The sequence below is a fragment of the Bombina bombina genome, chromosome 1 (assembly GCF_027579735.1).
Source record: "Bombina bombina isolate aBomBom1 chromosome 1, aBomBom1.pri, whole genome shotgun sequence".
Taxonomy (NCBI): Eukaryota; Metazoa; Chordata; class Amphibia; order Anura; family Bombinatoridae; genus Bombina; species Bombina bombina.
The window spans coordinates 1,277,281,507-1,277,299,421 of record NC_069499.1 but is presented as its reverse complement, the minus strand read 5'-3'; the positions used below and the strand labels follow the sequence as shown (position 1 = coordinate 1,277,299,421).

General features: G+C 35.4%; 1 protein-coding gene across 1 annotated transcript; it reads left to right on the top strand.

The window, feature by feature from the left end:
• Positions 1–12,830: 12,830 nt before the first annotated feature.
• Positions 12,831–17,560, top strand: RRAD (RRAD, Ras related glycolysis inhibitor and calcium channel regulator). Its single transcript, XM_053695016.1, has 5 exons — positions 12,831–12,968; positions 14,345–14,701; positions 15,138–15,211; positions 15,598–15,802; positions 16,772–17,560. Exons 2-5 carry the CDS (start codon positions 14,347–14,349, stop codon positions 17,047–17,049), a joined length of 912 nt encoding a protein of 303 aa, XP_053550991.1. The 5' UTR covers positions 12,831–12,968; positions 14,345–14,346; the 3' UTR covers positions 17,050–17,560.
• Positions 17,561–17,915: the final 355 nt, after the last annotated feature.

The window sequence follows — 17,915 nt, the reverse complement described above, 5'->3', positions numbered from 1 at the left end:
TACACTAACACCCATAAACTACCTATGTACCCCTAAACCGAGGCCCCCCCACATCACCGCCACTCTATTAAAAATTTTTAACCCCTAATCTGCCGACCGCACACTGCCGCCACCTACATTATCCCTATGTACCCCTAATCTGCTGCCCCTAACACCGCCGACACCTACATAATATTTATTAACCCCTAATCTGCCCCCCCCAACATCGCCGCTACCTACCTACAATTATTAACCCCTAATCTGCCGACCGGACCTCATCGCTACTCTAATAAATGCATTAACCCCTAAAGCTAAGTCTAACCCTAACACTAACACCCCCCTAAGTTAAATATAATTTTTATCTAACGAAATAAAATAATTCTTATTAAATAAATTATTCCTATTTAAAGCTAAATACTTACCTGTAAAATAAACCCTAATATAGCTACGATATAAATAATAATTATATTGTAGCTATTTTAGGATTTATATTTATTTTACAGGCAACTTTGTATTTATTTTAACTAGGTACAATAGCTATTAAATAGTTAATAACTATTTAATAGCTACCTAGCTAAAAGAAATACAAAAGTACCTGTAAAATAAATCCTAACCTAAGTTACAATTAAACCTAACACTACACTATCAATAAATTAATTAAATAAACTACCTACAATTATCTACAATTAAACCTAACACTACACTATCAATAAATAAATTAAATACAAATACCTACAAATAAATACAAATAAATACACTAACTAAAGTACAAAAAATAAAAAAAGAACTAAGTTACAAAAAATAAAAAAGAACTAAGTTACAAAAAATAAAAAAATAATTTACAAACATTATAAAAATATTACAACAATTTTAAGCTAATTACACCTACTCTAAGCCCCTAATAAAATAACAAAGCCCCCCAAAATAAAAAAATGTCCTACCCTATTCTAAAATAAAAATTGAAAAGCTCTTTTACCTTACCAGCCCTTAAAAGGGCCTTTTGCGGGGCATGCCCCAAAGAATTCTGCTCTTTTGCCTGTAAAAAAAACATACAATACCCCCCCCAACATTACAACCCACCACCCACATACCCCTAATCTAACTCAAACCCCCCTTAAATAAACCTAACACTAAGCCCCTGAAGATCTCCCTACCTTGTCTTTACCACGCCGGGTATCACGATCCGTCCAGAAGAGGGTCCAAAGTCTTCATTCAATCCGGGCGATGTCCAAGCGGGGGCTGAAGAGGTCCATCATCCAGCTGAAGTCTTCATCCAAGCGGGGGCTGAAGAGGTCCATCATCCGGCTGAAGTCTTCTATCAAGCTGCATCTTCAATCTTCTTTCTTCCGGATCCATCTTCATCCCGCCGACGCGGAACATCCTTCTTCCCCGACGGACTAACGACGAATAAAGGTTCCTTTAAGGGACGTCATCCAAGATGGCGTCCCTTCAATTCCGATTGGCTGATAGGAATTAAGGTAGGAAAAATCTGATTGGCTGATGGAATCAGCCAATCAGATTGAAGTTCAATCCGATTGGCTGATCCAATCAGCCAATCAGATTGAGCTTGCATTCTATTGGCTGACAGCCAATAGAATGCAAGCTCAATCTGATTGGCTGATTGGATCAGCCAATCGGATTGAACTTCAATCTGATTGGCTTATTCCATCAGCCAATTAGATAATTCCTACCTTATTTCTGATTGGCTGATAGAATCCTATCAGCCAATCGGAATTGAAGGGACGCCATCTTGGATGACGTCCCTTAAAGGAACCTTCATTCGTCGTTAGTCCGTCGGGGAAGAAGGATGTTCCGCGTCGGCGGGATGAAGATGGATCCGGAAGAAAGAAGATTGAAGATGCCGCTTGTTAGAAGACTTAAGTCGGATGATGGACCTCTTCAGCCCCCGCTTGGATGAAGACTTCAGCCGGACGATGGACCTCTTCAGCCCCCGCTTGGATGAAGACATCGCCCGGATTGGATGAAGACTTCGGACCCTCTTCTGGACGGATCGGTGATACCCGGCGTGGTGAAGACAAGGTAGGGAGATCTTCAGGGGCTTAGTGTTAGGTTTATTTAAGGGGGGTTTAGGTTAGATTAGGGGTATGTGGGTGGTGGGTTGTAATGTTGGGGGGGGGTATTGTATGTTTTTTTTACAGGCAAAAGAGCAGAATTCTTTGGGGCATGCCCCGCAAAAGGCCCTTTTAAGGGCTGGTAAGGTAAAAGAGCTTTTCAATTTTTATTTTATAATAGGGTAGGGCATTTTTTTATTTTGGGGGGCTTTGTTATTTTATTAGGGGGCTTAGAGTAGGTGTAATTAGCTTAAAATTGTTGTAATATTTTTATAATGTTTGTAAATTATTTTTTTATTTTTTGTAACTTAGTTCTTTTTTTATTTTTTGTAACTTAGTTCTTTTTTTTTTTTTTTTTTTTTTTAAGTATTTTTATTTGAGGTTCCGACAAAGGCATACAAAAATCATAAAACAGCAAGGTACAAAGATCTATTTTACAGTAGATAGAATTCTCAGAGATTATCGTACAGGCAGTATATCAACTAATGCATCAACCTCCTGAATGACACCCAAGGCCACTTTTGGACCTTATAACGTTAGAGCAATCTTACAGGAAGTTATCTTAATCAGGGGGGACCACTCTTGAGTCCCATATGTCTAACCTCATTTTCTATTTTAATAACTATTTGAACAGTTTTCTGATAGAACATAACCTCCTAAGTATATAGTAATATGAAATTAAATTATTTCCCCCAAACAAACTAACGAAGCCTCTCTTGGACCTCCTGACTTGCATAATAAACATAATGGGGGACTTTAAGGAGGAAAGGAAAAATAAAATAAAAAACCAAAACAATAAATAGGCCACTCTTAGGCCTAAGGACTGAAATAATATGATGTCTTATCAAGCATATGGATTATGAGTTAAACAGTTTAAGGGGGAAGTCATCTACATAGTGAAAGGCCATACTCATCAATCAACTAATAGTAAGTGGTGAGCCTCTCCTCAGACACACACCTTAACAAGTATATTAGTAAACAACGTATAAATTACACTGGTGTTAATATTAATTGTGGGTATAACAGGGATCAGTTGCTAAGCTGCAAGGCAGGTTGGGGAGATTAAGCTAGGCATTTTGTGCAGGAACCCCAACTCTGTAATATTCTGTATAAGACAAAGACTATGGAAAGTGAAGTGGGTTTAGAAAAAAGAAAAAAAAATCAGACTAGGTGCAGTCAATAAATACAATGGACACTGCATCTTATTTAAACAGCACTGATGAATAGGCAAAGGGTAGAATGGCTTATGGTAAGGTGAGCTTGCACAATATCAGACTGGGCACAGTCGTCATAGAATAAAGGGACTACTGTGATGAGTGTCACTTAAGAATGTCCCCAAAGTCAGCGTTAAAGACCTTCTCAAGTTCTAACTCACTGCGCAGCTGAAACTTCATGCCTAACCCACACCTATTCTCTGGTGCACAATTTCGGCAATCCTTTCCGCTGAGGAGATATAGATCCGGGCACTGTCCTCTGCTGTGCTCCCCCACCTCAGCCCATAGATAGCCGTGGGATCTCGTTGCTTGTCGGGCAGATTGTCGTCCAGACATCGAAGAATCCCCCAAGGTTTGTTTAACAAAGGGAAAATATATCCCAGGTACCAGCGCATCTCAGCACCCCTCACTTGTAAGTTCTGACTCTTCCCTACGCAATCAAACAATGAGGGTAAGTTCAATGAGGCATCCGGTGCTTTGGTGGGCTGTGCGGTAACTTTCTTTTTCTGCCTCAGCGTGCCTTTCAAATAGATCGGGGCTAGTACCGATTCCTCCAACTCACCCTTCTTCATCTCATGAGAGGCTGTCACTACACTGGGGTCTATCAGCGATGCGGTATCTTGTAGGTGTGTAGTAAAGCAAACAGGTCCCGCTGGAGGCTGACAAAGTTTATCGCTATAGCCGCTTGTGTTTCTCTCTCCCACCGGTCCACTGCAGCTATGATCCTTTCGCTATGGCGGGAAGACGCCATTGTGATCCCTTCGTGTGAAGGTTGCAAAGCACTAAACCTCCGTTAATACAATCTTCAGGTCTGAAATCTTTGAGGGGAGACCCAATTATTTAATGTCCTTTAACTAGGGTGACTTCCCCAATTGACAGCTCCAATCAGCTGTTTTTACCCGGATTCACCCGGGGGGGTTAGGTGGAGGCCTCAAACATCACAGTGCCGTTGCCACAGGCCCACCGTTCCGGTACTCCAAAGCAGGCAGTAGAGCCACCCAAACACACCAATCTGTTCCACAAAGTTAGATAGGTGTAGGGATGTAGTTCTTTAGTATGGATGGAGGCCCCAATCACTGATATGCAGCAAAATTATCAGCGGGTCTGCACAGCTTCAAAGTATGTCGGCCATCTTGGTCGCTGCCCGGAAGCGTCCCCCCCTTAGTTCTTTTTTTATTTTTTGTACTTTAGTTAGTGTATTTATTTGTAGGCATTTGTATTTCATTTATTTATTGATAGTGTAGTGTTAGGTTTAATTGTAGATAATTGTAGGTAGTTTATTTAATTAATTTATTGATAGTGTAGTGTTAGGTTTAATTGTAACTTAGGTTAGGATTTATTTTACAGGTACTTTTGTAATTATTGTAACTAGGTAGCTATTAAATAGTTATTAACTATTTAATAGCTATTGTACCTGGTTAAAATAAATACAAAGTTGCCTGTAAAATAAATATTAATCCTAAAATATCTACAATATAATTATTATTTATATTGTAGCTATATTAGGGTTTATTTTACAGGTAAGTATTTAGCTTTAAATAGGAATAATTTATTTAATAAGATTTATTTTATTTCGTTAGATAAAAATTATATTTAACTTAGGGGGGTGTTAGGGTTAGGGTTAGACTTATCTTTAGGGGTTAATACAATTATTAGAGTAGCGGTGAGGTCCGGTCGGCAGATTAGGGGTTAATAATTGTAGGTAGGTAGCGGCGACGTTGGGGGGGGGGGCAGATTAGGGGGCAATAAATATAATATAGGGGTCGGCGGGGGTTAGGGTCAGCAGATTAGGGGTTCATAGGGATAACGTAAGTTGCGGCGGTGTACGGAGCGGCAGATTAGGGGTTAATAATAATATGCAGGAGTCAGCGATAGCGGGGGCGGCAGATTAGGGGTTAATAAGTGTAAGATTAGGGGTGTTTAGACTCGGGGTACATGTTAGGGTGTTAGGGTGTGTTAGGGTGCAGACTTAGGAAGTGTTTCCCCATAGGAGCTGAACGCTGCTTTTTTGCAGGTGTTAGGTTTTTTTTCAGCTCAAACGGCCCCATTGTTTCCTATGGGGGAATCGTGCACAAGCACGATTTTGAAGCTGGCCGCGTCCGTAAGCACCGCTGGTATTGAGAGTTGCAGTGGCGGTAAATATGCCTGTACGCTCCCTTTTTGGAGCCTAACGCAGCCCTTCTGTGAACACTAAATACCAGCGGTATTTAAAAGGTGCGGGGGGAAAAATACACCCCTTTGGCCACAGAACTCTAAATCAAGCTGATAATTTCTTATGGTGTGAACCAATTCTTTGCTTATACTAGAGAATTTAATAATTTTGTGTTAAAAAGAAGAAAAAAGACCTGGGTTTAAGGCACTACATTGACGGCTCCTTCTGCCTCTAAATAGTCTTAATGATTTAATGTTGGACTCTTGTTCATTATCCCAATAATATCCTTTCTTATAAAGAAAACCAATTTTTTAAATCTGTTAAGAAATTCTATCATATATAAAATGAGAATAAATAGTTAATTAAAAATCAATACAATAATTAATACACAGAATAAATTGTGGATATATAGTTAAAAAGCATCAAGTTCATGAATATGGATTATTAATTCAGAAACTTTTTCATTATGAATTATAAAGCATAATAGAAGTTATATGCTGGTATTCAGAAGATACTGAATGGTGAATATCAATATTCGATATCACATTTTAAAATTGATGATGATAAGTCATAAAAAACATAAAATACATACATTATTTTGAAATTCAAGAACTTATTTCATTCAAATGGAATGTATTGGTCATAAATACCCTTAGCCCTAAGGGGTAACATAACTGATATCCATTTTGTACAATGCTCATTAATTAGGCCATGTGTTTTATTTGTAATCTTCCCCTCAGGTACTGGCATTCCTTATATATATATAGATACAATTTCCATTATTCCCATGGATTGGATAGCTAATTTATAAATGTTCTATGATGATGTGTATTAACATATACCTCCCTTTCTAAAGATGGGGGGAAAAATTTGAAGGACTATCAAGTTTATCTACTTTTCTGTTTGTTAATTAGATTGTGTTAGCCTTCTACTAGGAAGGCAGCCAAGTCTATGTCCTTGTTTAGACCAAATGGGATCTGAGAGTGTAAAGTATGTATCCAGTAAGTCTCTCTTCTTCTGAGATATAATTCTGTGTCTCCACGTCTCTCATTTATTGGAACACATTCTAAGATGGTAGCCTTCAAGCCTTCTGAGTCCTTATCGTGGTAATTTCTGAAATTAAGTGAGAGGCCGTGAGACTTCTCTCCTGCTTTGATGTTTGTCAGGTGTTCCGCCACTCTTTTCTTGAAAGGGCGTGTCGTGCGTCCTATATATTGAAGTCCGCACGAACATTCAATGAGATATACCACGTGATCTGTTTTGCAGTTGCACGCTGCATTTACCCTACATATTTTTCAATTGCTATTCGATATAACGTCCTTCGTTGATTTATGTCCACTGTAGAGATGTTCGCATGCTACACAGTTAAGGCGATTACACTTGAAGAAGCCTATGGATAATTTTCCCAACCAATTTTGTTTGTTGTTTTGTTTAAGCTTACTTGGTGCCAGAGTATTCTTGAGATTTTTATTTTTACGAAAAATTACTCTCGGTTCTTTAGATATAGTAGACTTCAAGAGATCATCTTTCTCTAGCAGATGCCAATGTTTTTTTAGGATCATTTTTATTTCTTTAGATCCTTCATTGTATGTTGTTATAAAATTCGTTTAATTCTTCTCTGTATTCATTTTCTCTTTTTTCTTTGTTTTTAGAAGGGACTGTCTGTCCAGACATTTCGCTTTTTTATAGACTTTAGAGAGTTCTGTTTCCTTATATCCTCTTTCCATGAAACTTCTTTTTAAGAGAACAGCTTCTTGTTCGAAGTGCTCCATCTTTGAACAATTTTGTCTCAGGCGTTGGTACTGGCCATAATGGATGTTTCTGATCCATTCTGGATTGTGGTTACTTGATGCAAGTAGATATCTGTTACTGTCAGTTGTTTTTTTGTGAAGTTTTTTGTGAATCTTTCCATCTTCATGGAATAGTATGATGTCCAAGAAATCTATTTCCATCATATTTCTCTTTTCGGTAAAGGTTAAATTGAAGTCATTGTTATTCAGGGACTCAACAAATTCACTGAGGATGCTGTTAGGACCTTCCCAGATCATAATTATATCATCTATGTATCTGGCCCATTTGCTGATGTAAATGCTAAATGGGTTGTTGGTCCATATGTGACATTCTTCCCACAGCCCCATGTACAGGTTTGCAAAACTTGGTGCAAAACGTGTACCCATTGCTGTTCCATGGAGCTGTACATATTATTATATGGCCATGAATCATCATATTATTGAGAGGAGGGCTTGAAAAAGAGTCTGCAAAGAAAAGATCACACACCTACCATATTAAGGAGACACAGAAGCAAGCATTTGGATTGCTGCAGGACGTTTTTTCTACAAAAGGACGCATCTACTTACCTCATAGGATTGAGGTAACTTCTAGTAAGTAGGCACTCATCTCTAATCCTTCCTTTTTGGATTCTACAATAACAAAAGCTACTATTGATGTCAAATATATCCTTGAGGATTATAAATGTAAGCATTCTACTTTTAGGTATATCATAAATCAAAAATATCATACAGTGTTGCACTACTGGTCTGTATTTGTATTCCCTCTCTCTATGCACATCCATGGTATACCGTGACATTGGAAGGAGAGTACCAACCTGATTTATAAAATAAATCCAACACTTCTACCATATCAAGGAGACATAGAAGCAAGTTCTTGGACCAAGGAAGATTAATCTGCGCCATAAAAAACAAATTTTGGGACTAATCTGCTTATTCTGTTTATCAGTTATCCTGTTTATTGTATCTTACTATTTATTGTTTATTTTTCATCTGTATTCTAGATACACCAACAGGTGGTGACAACAAGTATTTTTTATCTCTGTCAGTGTTTTTGATAAATATTTGTAATTGTTGAAATAAGCAGTGCGCCCTTGTACCACCTTTCTCACCCATTTTTTAGACACATACAAGAAATAAGACAGTGCTAGGTGGAGACCTATCAATTTGTTATTATTTCAGGTACTAGGCAGCCAGCTTATTAATTCTCTAAGAAATTGCAGTTTCAGTCTAAGGGGGGCACACTTAGCGCTGATAATTTGTTCTCTTTTTTTTATATATATATATATATATATATATATATATATATAAATATATATATAGCTATATATATATATATATATATATATATATATACAGTATATATAATATATAATATATATATAGTTTTAATAGGTACATCTATGTAATATCTGCTTTAGATTTTCAATATTTTTAAATAAATTTACCTAATATACAGAAATGTATTTTTCTTTGCTATATAGCTTGGTGTTATTGAAAGTACAATCCTGAAAATCCTGGCTTTAAAAACACAGTACACAATTCATGTCCTTTCAATGGAATCATTAAGTAAAGCACCCATTTAGAGCTAGATTACAAGTGGAGCACTAACAGTTACGAGTGAGCAATAAGGGGTTTATTGCAGCTGTTTACACGAGTCAGATTTTTCTCTCGTATTCCAAGTTGAAATCGCTTGAGCACTATTGAAGTTAATGCGCGTTGAGTTTAGTGGGAACTCAGAGCTCTGGTTAACTGATTCACAAAACAAAAAAGTGTCACAAAACACACACACAATACATTACAAAGTACAGTTACACTCATTATAACACCATCTAATAAAAATTATTTTAAAAAAAATTGTACAAAAAAGTTATGGGTGCTCAAAGATTTGAGGTCTCAGGTATAAGAAAAATAAAGGTAGGCAAAAGGCTTTAACAAAGACATACATACATATACATGCTCTAAATATAAATATATATATATATATGTATATATATAGTGTATTTATGTGTGTACAGATGTACTTATGTATTTATATGCGTATATATGTATTTACACATAAATACGTATGTACACATATATACGCTACAGAATTTGGCGGCGCTATACAAATAGATGATAATAATAATAATATATTGCTTTAGAGCCCTTTGCAGTTAAGTAGATGAAAATATGTAAAAACATGTAAGTCATATTTATTTTTAATAGTGTTATACTGTGTATTTACTGTAAATATTTGACATTCCAATGTTCTGCACATAGGGTAATATGTATTTATAAATAGATATTCCTATATATATCTATACCTATATATACAATTATCTATATATAGAGTTATAGATATATATTGTACCAAAAACATTATATATACTGTGTATATATATATATATATATATATATATATATATAAATAGAACATATTCTATGTGAAGAACATTGGAATGTGAAATATTCATATTTTCATGACGGGTTAGCACACTTGAGAATATGCGATCGGGTTTGCGTGCGAGTGGGGTGATAGGGTTTTTTTCCAATTTTTTTGCTCTATTTACTTCTATCGCACAAGCGCAATATTCTAAGTTCAACTTTTTACTTGCGTCGGGTTCGTAAAACTTTCAACTTGTAATACGAGCGCAACCCAACTCGCGCAAAAAGTATATTTCTACCACAGTTAATGTTCAAACTGGAGCATTAATTAGAGCTCCACCTGTAATCTGGCCCTAAATTGGTTTGCATAACCATGCCAAATTACAACACTATTTAAATGATTGCTTTATATTAAATTACATTTTTAAATTTGAATATATATATATATATATATTATTTTTTTACATTTTTACATACTATTTAATTTGGCCAAATCTACTTATCTACTGTTATTTTGTTGTGCATAAAAGTAAAAATTAAACTTGCATGATTCAGATAGAGCATGTAGTTTTAAGACACTTTAAAATTCACTTCTATTTTCAAATGTGGTTTGTTCTCTTGGTATCCCTTGTTGAAAAAGAATACGCACATATCCTACTCTAGTGGGAGCTGCTGATAATTGGTGCCTGCACACATTTGTCTCTTGTGATTGACTAAATAGATGTGTTCATCTTGCTACCAGTAGTGCAATGCTGTTCCTTCAGCAAAGGATAACAAGAGAATGAAGCAAATGTGATAATGGAAGTAAATTGGAAAGTTGTTTAAAAATGTATGTTCTATTCAAATCGTGAAAGAAAATGTTTGGGTTTCCTGTCCCTCTAAGCTCTGTGCAATCATTTATCATGTGCAGTGAGTAGCAGTGAGCTTGACTGTATCACTCATATTCGTTCATAGCTAAAAGAAGAAAGACAAAACCCATAAAATAAAGACAGTTTAAAAATATAATTTCTAATTCCATGTCGTGATTTGAGAAAATGACAGGAGACCATTAAATCAGTCTTTTGTGAGATAGCATTGCCTCTGAGCCGGAATCCTTTTGCAATATTTGTTTTTCGCAGGGTTGAGTTACATGAAATCCAAGTCCACTTTTTGCAGATAGTGATGTTGCCTTCCACTGTTTAAAGGATTAGTCTACTGTAAAACTGAATCCATTTTTCCTGCTGGAGTGTGTTAAATCATTTAGAAATAGCTTATTTATCTTTGTTTTTGTTATTTGAAATAGCAAATTTTACCTATTGAAACCACTAATACTGAAAAAATGATATACTGTAGCATTGGCTTTCGAAAAGCTTTGCAAAAAAGAAGCAGCAGCAAAAACAGACTCCCAGTGGAGGCGAGAGTGCTTGTTACTAAAATATTAGTTTTTAATTGCACTTTTTTGCCCTTGATTATACAGATAAAGGTTAAAGAACATTTTGTTTGTAGAGAGAAAGATAAGGAGACCTGCTCTCTCTCTCTCTCTCTCTGTGCAAGCTCATCTCATTTGATTGGGTTGGGGTTTCAATGAGCAATTTAATATACAAAAATAAACCTTAAAGGGACATTAAACACTAAGGGCTAGATTACAAGAGGAACGCTAAATATCGCCCTCCACTTTGTAATCCAGCGCACGCTAATGTGCGCTGGTATTAAAAGTTAAGCACAATGCGAATGTGACCTTGTGACGCATTGCTATGAAGAATTGCGCTCACGAGAGCGCGCTTCCATAGGCTCCAATTATAGTTCTGATGCCTTTCCCTTCTCTAAATTTACATTAATTGATTCAAGGACAAAGTCTTTTAAAGGTTTATAGTCCTAAAACAGTGTACTTCTATGTAAATGTTTTAGTATTATTACAAAATAAAAATATTTTACCTCTGATTTAACTTAAAATTTAATATTTACTGTATAAAGGCTGAAAATAAAAATGTTAATGAGGGGGGGGGGCAGATGAGTCAATGTTTTGTTACAAGAGATTCAAATAACATTACAATTTAGACAATTTTTTATTCACACTGGACTACAGATTTATTTTTTTTATATATTAAAAATGTAAAATAATAATGGAGGTCAAATAATCCCCTGTGCCGATACGTCATATATGCTTGATTTAGAAATACTGACTGAAACCAATAACTATGCTTTATATGCTGATAGCGTTTCTGTATAACCTTGGCATAACCTTAGGTTTAGTAAAGAAATTATTTTTCAATATAATGTGGGCTGTTCCGGATGGTGAATGTATAATTCTGCACCTGTGTGTGTGTCACAACTCACAAACTATGTCTGCCCCTCATATAATTGCACCTGTCATGTGTGGGAAGCTGCAGAAGTATCACACCATCCTTGATGGTCCTGCCTTGTCAATCATCTATATATGATTCCAGTTACTCGGTTTGAACCAACAGTAACTTAATCCAAGCTCGTGTCACTTTCTGTAAGGAGCTCCCTCATCACCTCAGAGAATTCCCCGTCACCCTCCCTCCTCTTGTCTCCACTAGCAGCAGACTGGAATACTAAACAAGCAGCCAGAGGCGCATGCGCTCTGTGTACAACATTCATTCTTAAGCTATGGACGGAAACCTCTTTACATGACCTCAGTTCTGAGTTCTGCATCTGCATCACCTGGGGTGTCAGTATCAGAAGGCATTCAGTTTATGGGTGACTCACGGCACTGTTTTACTGGCCATTGATTAATATAACCATTATAATAAAATCATATTGCATAGATACCGAGTTTACCAATGTTACACCTTGCACTTCTAATAAAAAATAAATTATATCAGGTTAAATAATATGTAATTAAGTTTCAGTTTTGTAATATATATACATAGGGAGAGGCATCAGCGTGCAGGGGGATTTCAGATCGCTTACATAGTATTTTATAGCAAATCAGTAGTTACATTTTGCACACAGTGCTAGTTTGTGTTGCTGGGGGTATTTCTTTAAATATCTATTGCTGGAGCAGCTGGGATCTGCATTAATATCGGTTTATTGTGTGGCTCTCAAATTAAAGCCTGCCAGCTCATAAGGGGCTGCAAATGAATACCAGAGGGGCTGTGCCAGCAACCTGTATGGGGAGAGGGGAGACTGACTAAGCATCAGCAGCCCGTGATGTCACTCTGTGTACCGATATGGAAGTAGGGAGGATCCAGAGCTCCCATATGCTGAGATGTTAGTGACATCACCAAGGGTACTAGCCCAGTGCATCCATAAAAAGAGAGGCTTCCAGCATGAGAAAGAAGCAGAACTCATCTACTGCAGACTCAAAGCTTCTTGGTCAAGTGCACACAAGAGCTGTACTAAGGACTGTATTACTTTTTATCAAGGATTCTATATCAGCAGAGCACATCACACAGTAAGTAGTTCTTAACTCTATGTATGAACAACTAATCAGAAAAATGCCATGTGTGTAAGAGTAATATTGTCATACGTTTTTGGGCTTAGGAAATTGCATGATTATTCATAAAAGTTTGTTATATTTTTTAAAGTATTTTTTCTTTAATATGGACATTTTATTTTGCATTCTCTAATTAAAATAATATAGATAGTTAAAAAGGTATTTCATATTGGAAACAACACTGAAATATAATACAAATTAGTGGATATATATAAGAAAATGCAGTTTTGAAAAAGGTGCAGCATTGCTTGTAAATTATTGACAATACCCTAAGTTCAAATCTATAGGTTCCAAGCTATGCTAAGCTTATTGAAAAAATGCATAAGCATTATAAACCATAATGCTGTATCTTTTATGTTAAATATATATCATTCTTTAAGTAAACACACTTAAATAATGTGGTATGTCAGAAGTTTTGTGTAATTGATATAATTAAATCTTTGTAAAGTAATCAACTGTAGAAAAATTAGTACAGATGCATGCAGTGTATCTGCTTCTTTGCTAGGATAGTCACTTGTGAAGTGAATCATTTATGATTCACTTTTCAGATACATAATGGCTATGACTGACACCTTCTTTATGAGGTGCCTGGTGTGATGGTTGCGTAGAAGTTAATCAGAACAAAATACCTTTTTGAAAAAAAGATTGAATACAATATGCCTCTACTTTTTATTTGTTCTTCATATATAATATATATATATATATATATATATATATATATATATATATATATATATATATATATGTGTGTGTGTGTGTATATACTGTGTGTATATATATATATGTGTGTGTGTATATATATATATATCTATCTATCTTTCATATGTCCCACCAGAAAGCCATGATTTTAAAGTTTCCATACTATATTTGCAAAAGAGCACATATTAATCTATGAAGCATTTTATAGCAACACAGACTGAATTGGTAGTCTGCAGTTATTAGTGCATTATTTTTACTATATTTCAATATATTCTTAAGAGCAGCACATTGCAATTGCAGTTTACATACTCAAACTGTAAAATAATAACTGCAAGTAATGCAGAAAACGAAATAATCATAGAGCGTTTGATGTTGCAATACTACATCATTATTTTTAAACTGAAATAGCTTTGAACTTGCATTTTTAAATGTTAGTCTTTAACCCTGCATTTGTTCTGTTTGTGCCAAAACCACATAATAAGGGGAGGTTATGGTTTTAGTCTGGGTTGCCCTTGGCTTTAACATAAAGTAGTTCTAATAAAAGTGACAATATAACTTAATTGTATTTATGTCTGTCTGTATAAGGATGCTCAGTAGTTAATAGAGTGTATGTGTGTTTTTCTCTCCTCTGTTAGAAATGACTCTCAACCGCAGTGACCGTCTCAAGAGCCTGGAGAAGAGGCGAGGCAGCATGCCTTTCTCTATGCACCAACAGCTGCACAGAAGGAGTATGCCAGTGGATGACAAAGAGCTGAGAGGCAACGTGCCTTCAAAAGATCACTCCAGCCTGGTCCGCTGTCCCTCATACAACCCTTCTGATAAGAATCGTGAGAGCTGGGCTTCTGATTCCTCCGACTCTGTTATCTCCTCTGGTAGTGACTCTGAGGACCATGTGTTTAAAGTGATTTTGCTTGGAGAGCACGGAGTTGGAAAGTCCAGCCTTGCCAGGATCTTTGGAGGAGTGGAAGATTTACACGATGTTGAAGAAGCAGGTGAGAATATGCTCTAATTATAGCTGTACAGGGGAGGCAAAGGGAGAAGTGGAGGAGAAATATCAGATGCAAAAGTACAGTATATAAAAATGATCACGCATTTATGATTTTTAAAATAATGGAGTTCAAAACACTGTTTCTCTGCAGCTTATTTAGTATTTTATTTATTGAATGCCATTTTCACTGAATATTATGCATGTGCATAATAATAATAAATGACATGCATGATTACGATCATTACATCACCAGTTGCGCTATTCTTGTTATGCAAACACAGACAGCTTAGTAGCCATATGCAGAGAAGCCGATGGTCCTAAAATAAATGCAAATCTAATGTAGCACATGGTGCCAGCATGCAATCGTTAAATGCTTTCAATGAAATTTATTAGAATACTTTATCAGATAAACAATTGTATTTTTATTCTCTCCTTTTTAGGTAATACATACGACAGATCAATTACAGTTGATGGTGAAGAAGCTTGTCTGTTGGTCTTTGATATATGGGAACAGGTGGGTTAGTTTTATTATATTTGTTAATATTCACAGCATGTAAAAATATATGTGTATAACAGTCCTTAGAGTCAGATTTAGTAGTGTAGATACACTATTACATAAAATATGCTCTATGATCTAAGTTCATTAATTAAGTCATTAAGTCATTATGGGGTCGATCTAAAAAAAATGTCACCATCAGTGCATTTTTTTAACCTAAAATGATTAACCTAAAATAACAATACTTTTAAACCTGCTTTGCCGATATCTCATGTGTATTTGGTTTTTGAGTGTTAAAATACCTTTTAATTATTTCATTTTATACAATGTCAATTAGTTTACTCTGAGTGTCTGAAAAATGGTCACCAATATTTATCATTGATTTTATGTTATTCATTTTGAAGGATGACAACCATTGGCTTCATAACCAGTGCATGAAGATGGGAGATGCTTATGTTATTGTGTATTCGGTGACTGACAAAGCAAGTTTTGAAAAAGCGTCTGAGCTCAGAATCCAATTACGAAGGGCCAGACAGACAGAAGATATCCCTATAATCTTGGTTGGAAACAAAAGTGATCTTGTCAGATCACGAGAAGTATCAGTAGAAGGTAAGGGGAAGAAAGTCACATTGCAAAGTCATTTTTATTGACTTCATTTTCAGCAATATAAAGTTATGTTCTGGAGTAAGGAAAATTGTAATATACTTAAATGAACATTAAACAAATGATATGATGCATACTGAAAAAGCATCCTTTAAAAAATAAAACATTTTTATGAAAATATGTTAAAGGGACAGTCCACTCCAAAATAGTTATTGTTTAAAAAGATAGCTAACGCCTTTACTACCCATTCCCCAGCTTTGCACAACCAACATTGTTATATTAATATACTTTATAACCTTTAAACCTCTAAATTTCTGCCTGTTTCTAATCCACTAAAGACAGCCTCTTATCGCATGATTTTTTATTAGCTTTTTACAGCAGGGGTTTGCTAGTTCATGTGAGCCATATAGATAACATTTACACATGCACGTGGGTTGTGGCAGGCACTGCACTAATTGGATAAAAAGCAAGTCAATAGATAATATATAAAAAGTCATGTGATCAAGGGGCTGTCAGAAAAGGTTTAGATACAAGGTATTCACAGAGGTAAAAAGTGTATTAATATAACCATGTTGGCTATGCAAAACTGGAATGGGTAATAAAGGGATTATCTATCTTTTTAAACAATACAATTTTTTGAGTTGACTGTCCCTTTAATGCTGTATAGATTGAATTTAAAACTAACAGGAAGTGCATGTTTGTTCACAACTCCTCCCTGTAGACAGATTTGTGGCTAATAAAGTTCCCCCACAGATCTATAGGTGGACAGTGACACATGACACAAGTATTAAAATTAAGTTTATTTTTAGGTATAATTTAAAAAAATGATATATATGTTTATTTTTTATGAACATAATGTTTTGTTTTTTTGATAGGCTCCAAAATCAATACTATACTAGAATGCAATGCATACTATTTAATATTTTTATATTTAAATTTGTTGAGATGTATTCCTAAATGTTTGTCTAATTACAGAGGGCCGTGCCTGCGCAGTAGTGTTTGACTGCAAATTCATAGAGACCTCAGCCGCCCTACATCACAATGTGAAAGATCTATTTGAAGGAATAGTGCGTCAGATAAGACTGCGCAAAGACAGCAAAGAGGACAACGCCAGAAGAATGGCCAGCAGCAAAAGACGAGAAAGCATTGGAAAGAAAGCAAAGCGATTCCTGGGGAAGATTGTAGCCAAAAATAACAAAAAAATGGCATTTAAGCAAAAATCCAAATCTTGCCATGACTTATCAGTACTTTGAAAAGCTGTGAATGGGGTTAAGTGTTACCCAAAAGAACTGAACAATTACTTGACTTTTCTGAAATGGAGATGTATGCAGTGATAGATTAATATAAATCTATAGCTCTCCCGTTTTCATTTCTATTGTATGCCTTAATAAGCCAGACTGGGAGGTTGCAGTAATATATTGCCTCAGCGAAGGACTGTGTGCTGGAGATGGATTGGTCAATGGGTGCTTGCAGTGGACATTTCTGGCCTAATATCTTCTGGATACCACATAACAAGGACAAAGATATTATCTACTTTTTGTGCTAAAACTTGAATTTTTGTACGCAGGCTCGTACATGCAACTGTATTTTTCTGTTTCTTACAGTACACTTATCTGAATTCACAAAGGTACGGAGACTTCTGTATTCAAATGTAGGCTACTCAAATTTTTGAAATGTACTTGCACTTAACTGTTATCAAATGGATTTTATTATTTGTTTACATGAAGATTTTATAATAAACTATTTACTATTATAATTATTTAACTACAGATTTTTTTTGTCTGTTTTTTCTATTATATATGTTTTGCATTCTATGCCAACTGTAGTTTTTTTTTTTAAAGGTGTGTGTGTATATATATATATATATATATATATATATATAATTTTTATTTCATTTTATTATACCCCATTGTTTTTAAAGGTCACATTACATATATTAGCTACATAGCCAGAGTTCAAACAAGTTGCATTAAAGTTGAAAGTCTACATCCTCTTTTATTAAAGACCATACATCAAGGGTACATACATATGCTCAGAAAAAAATAAGCCATGGAATGGGCAAAAGTTGTGTCCATTCATTAAAGGGACAGTACACTGAAAAATAGTTTTTATATTAATA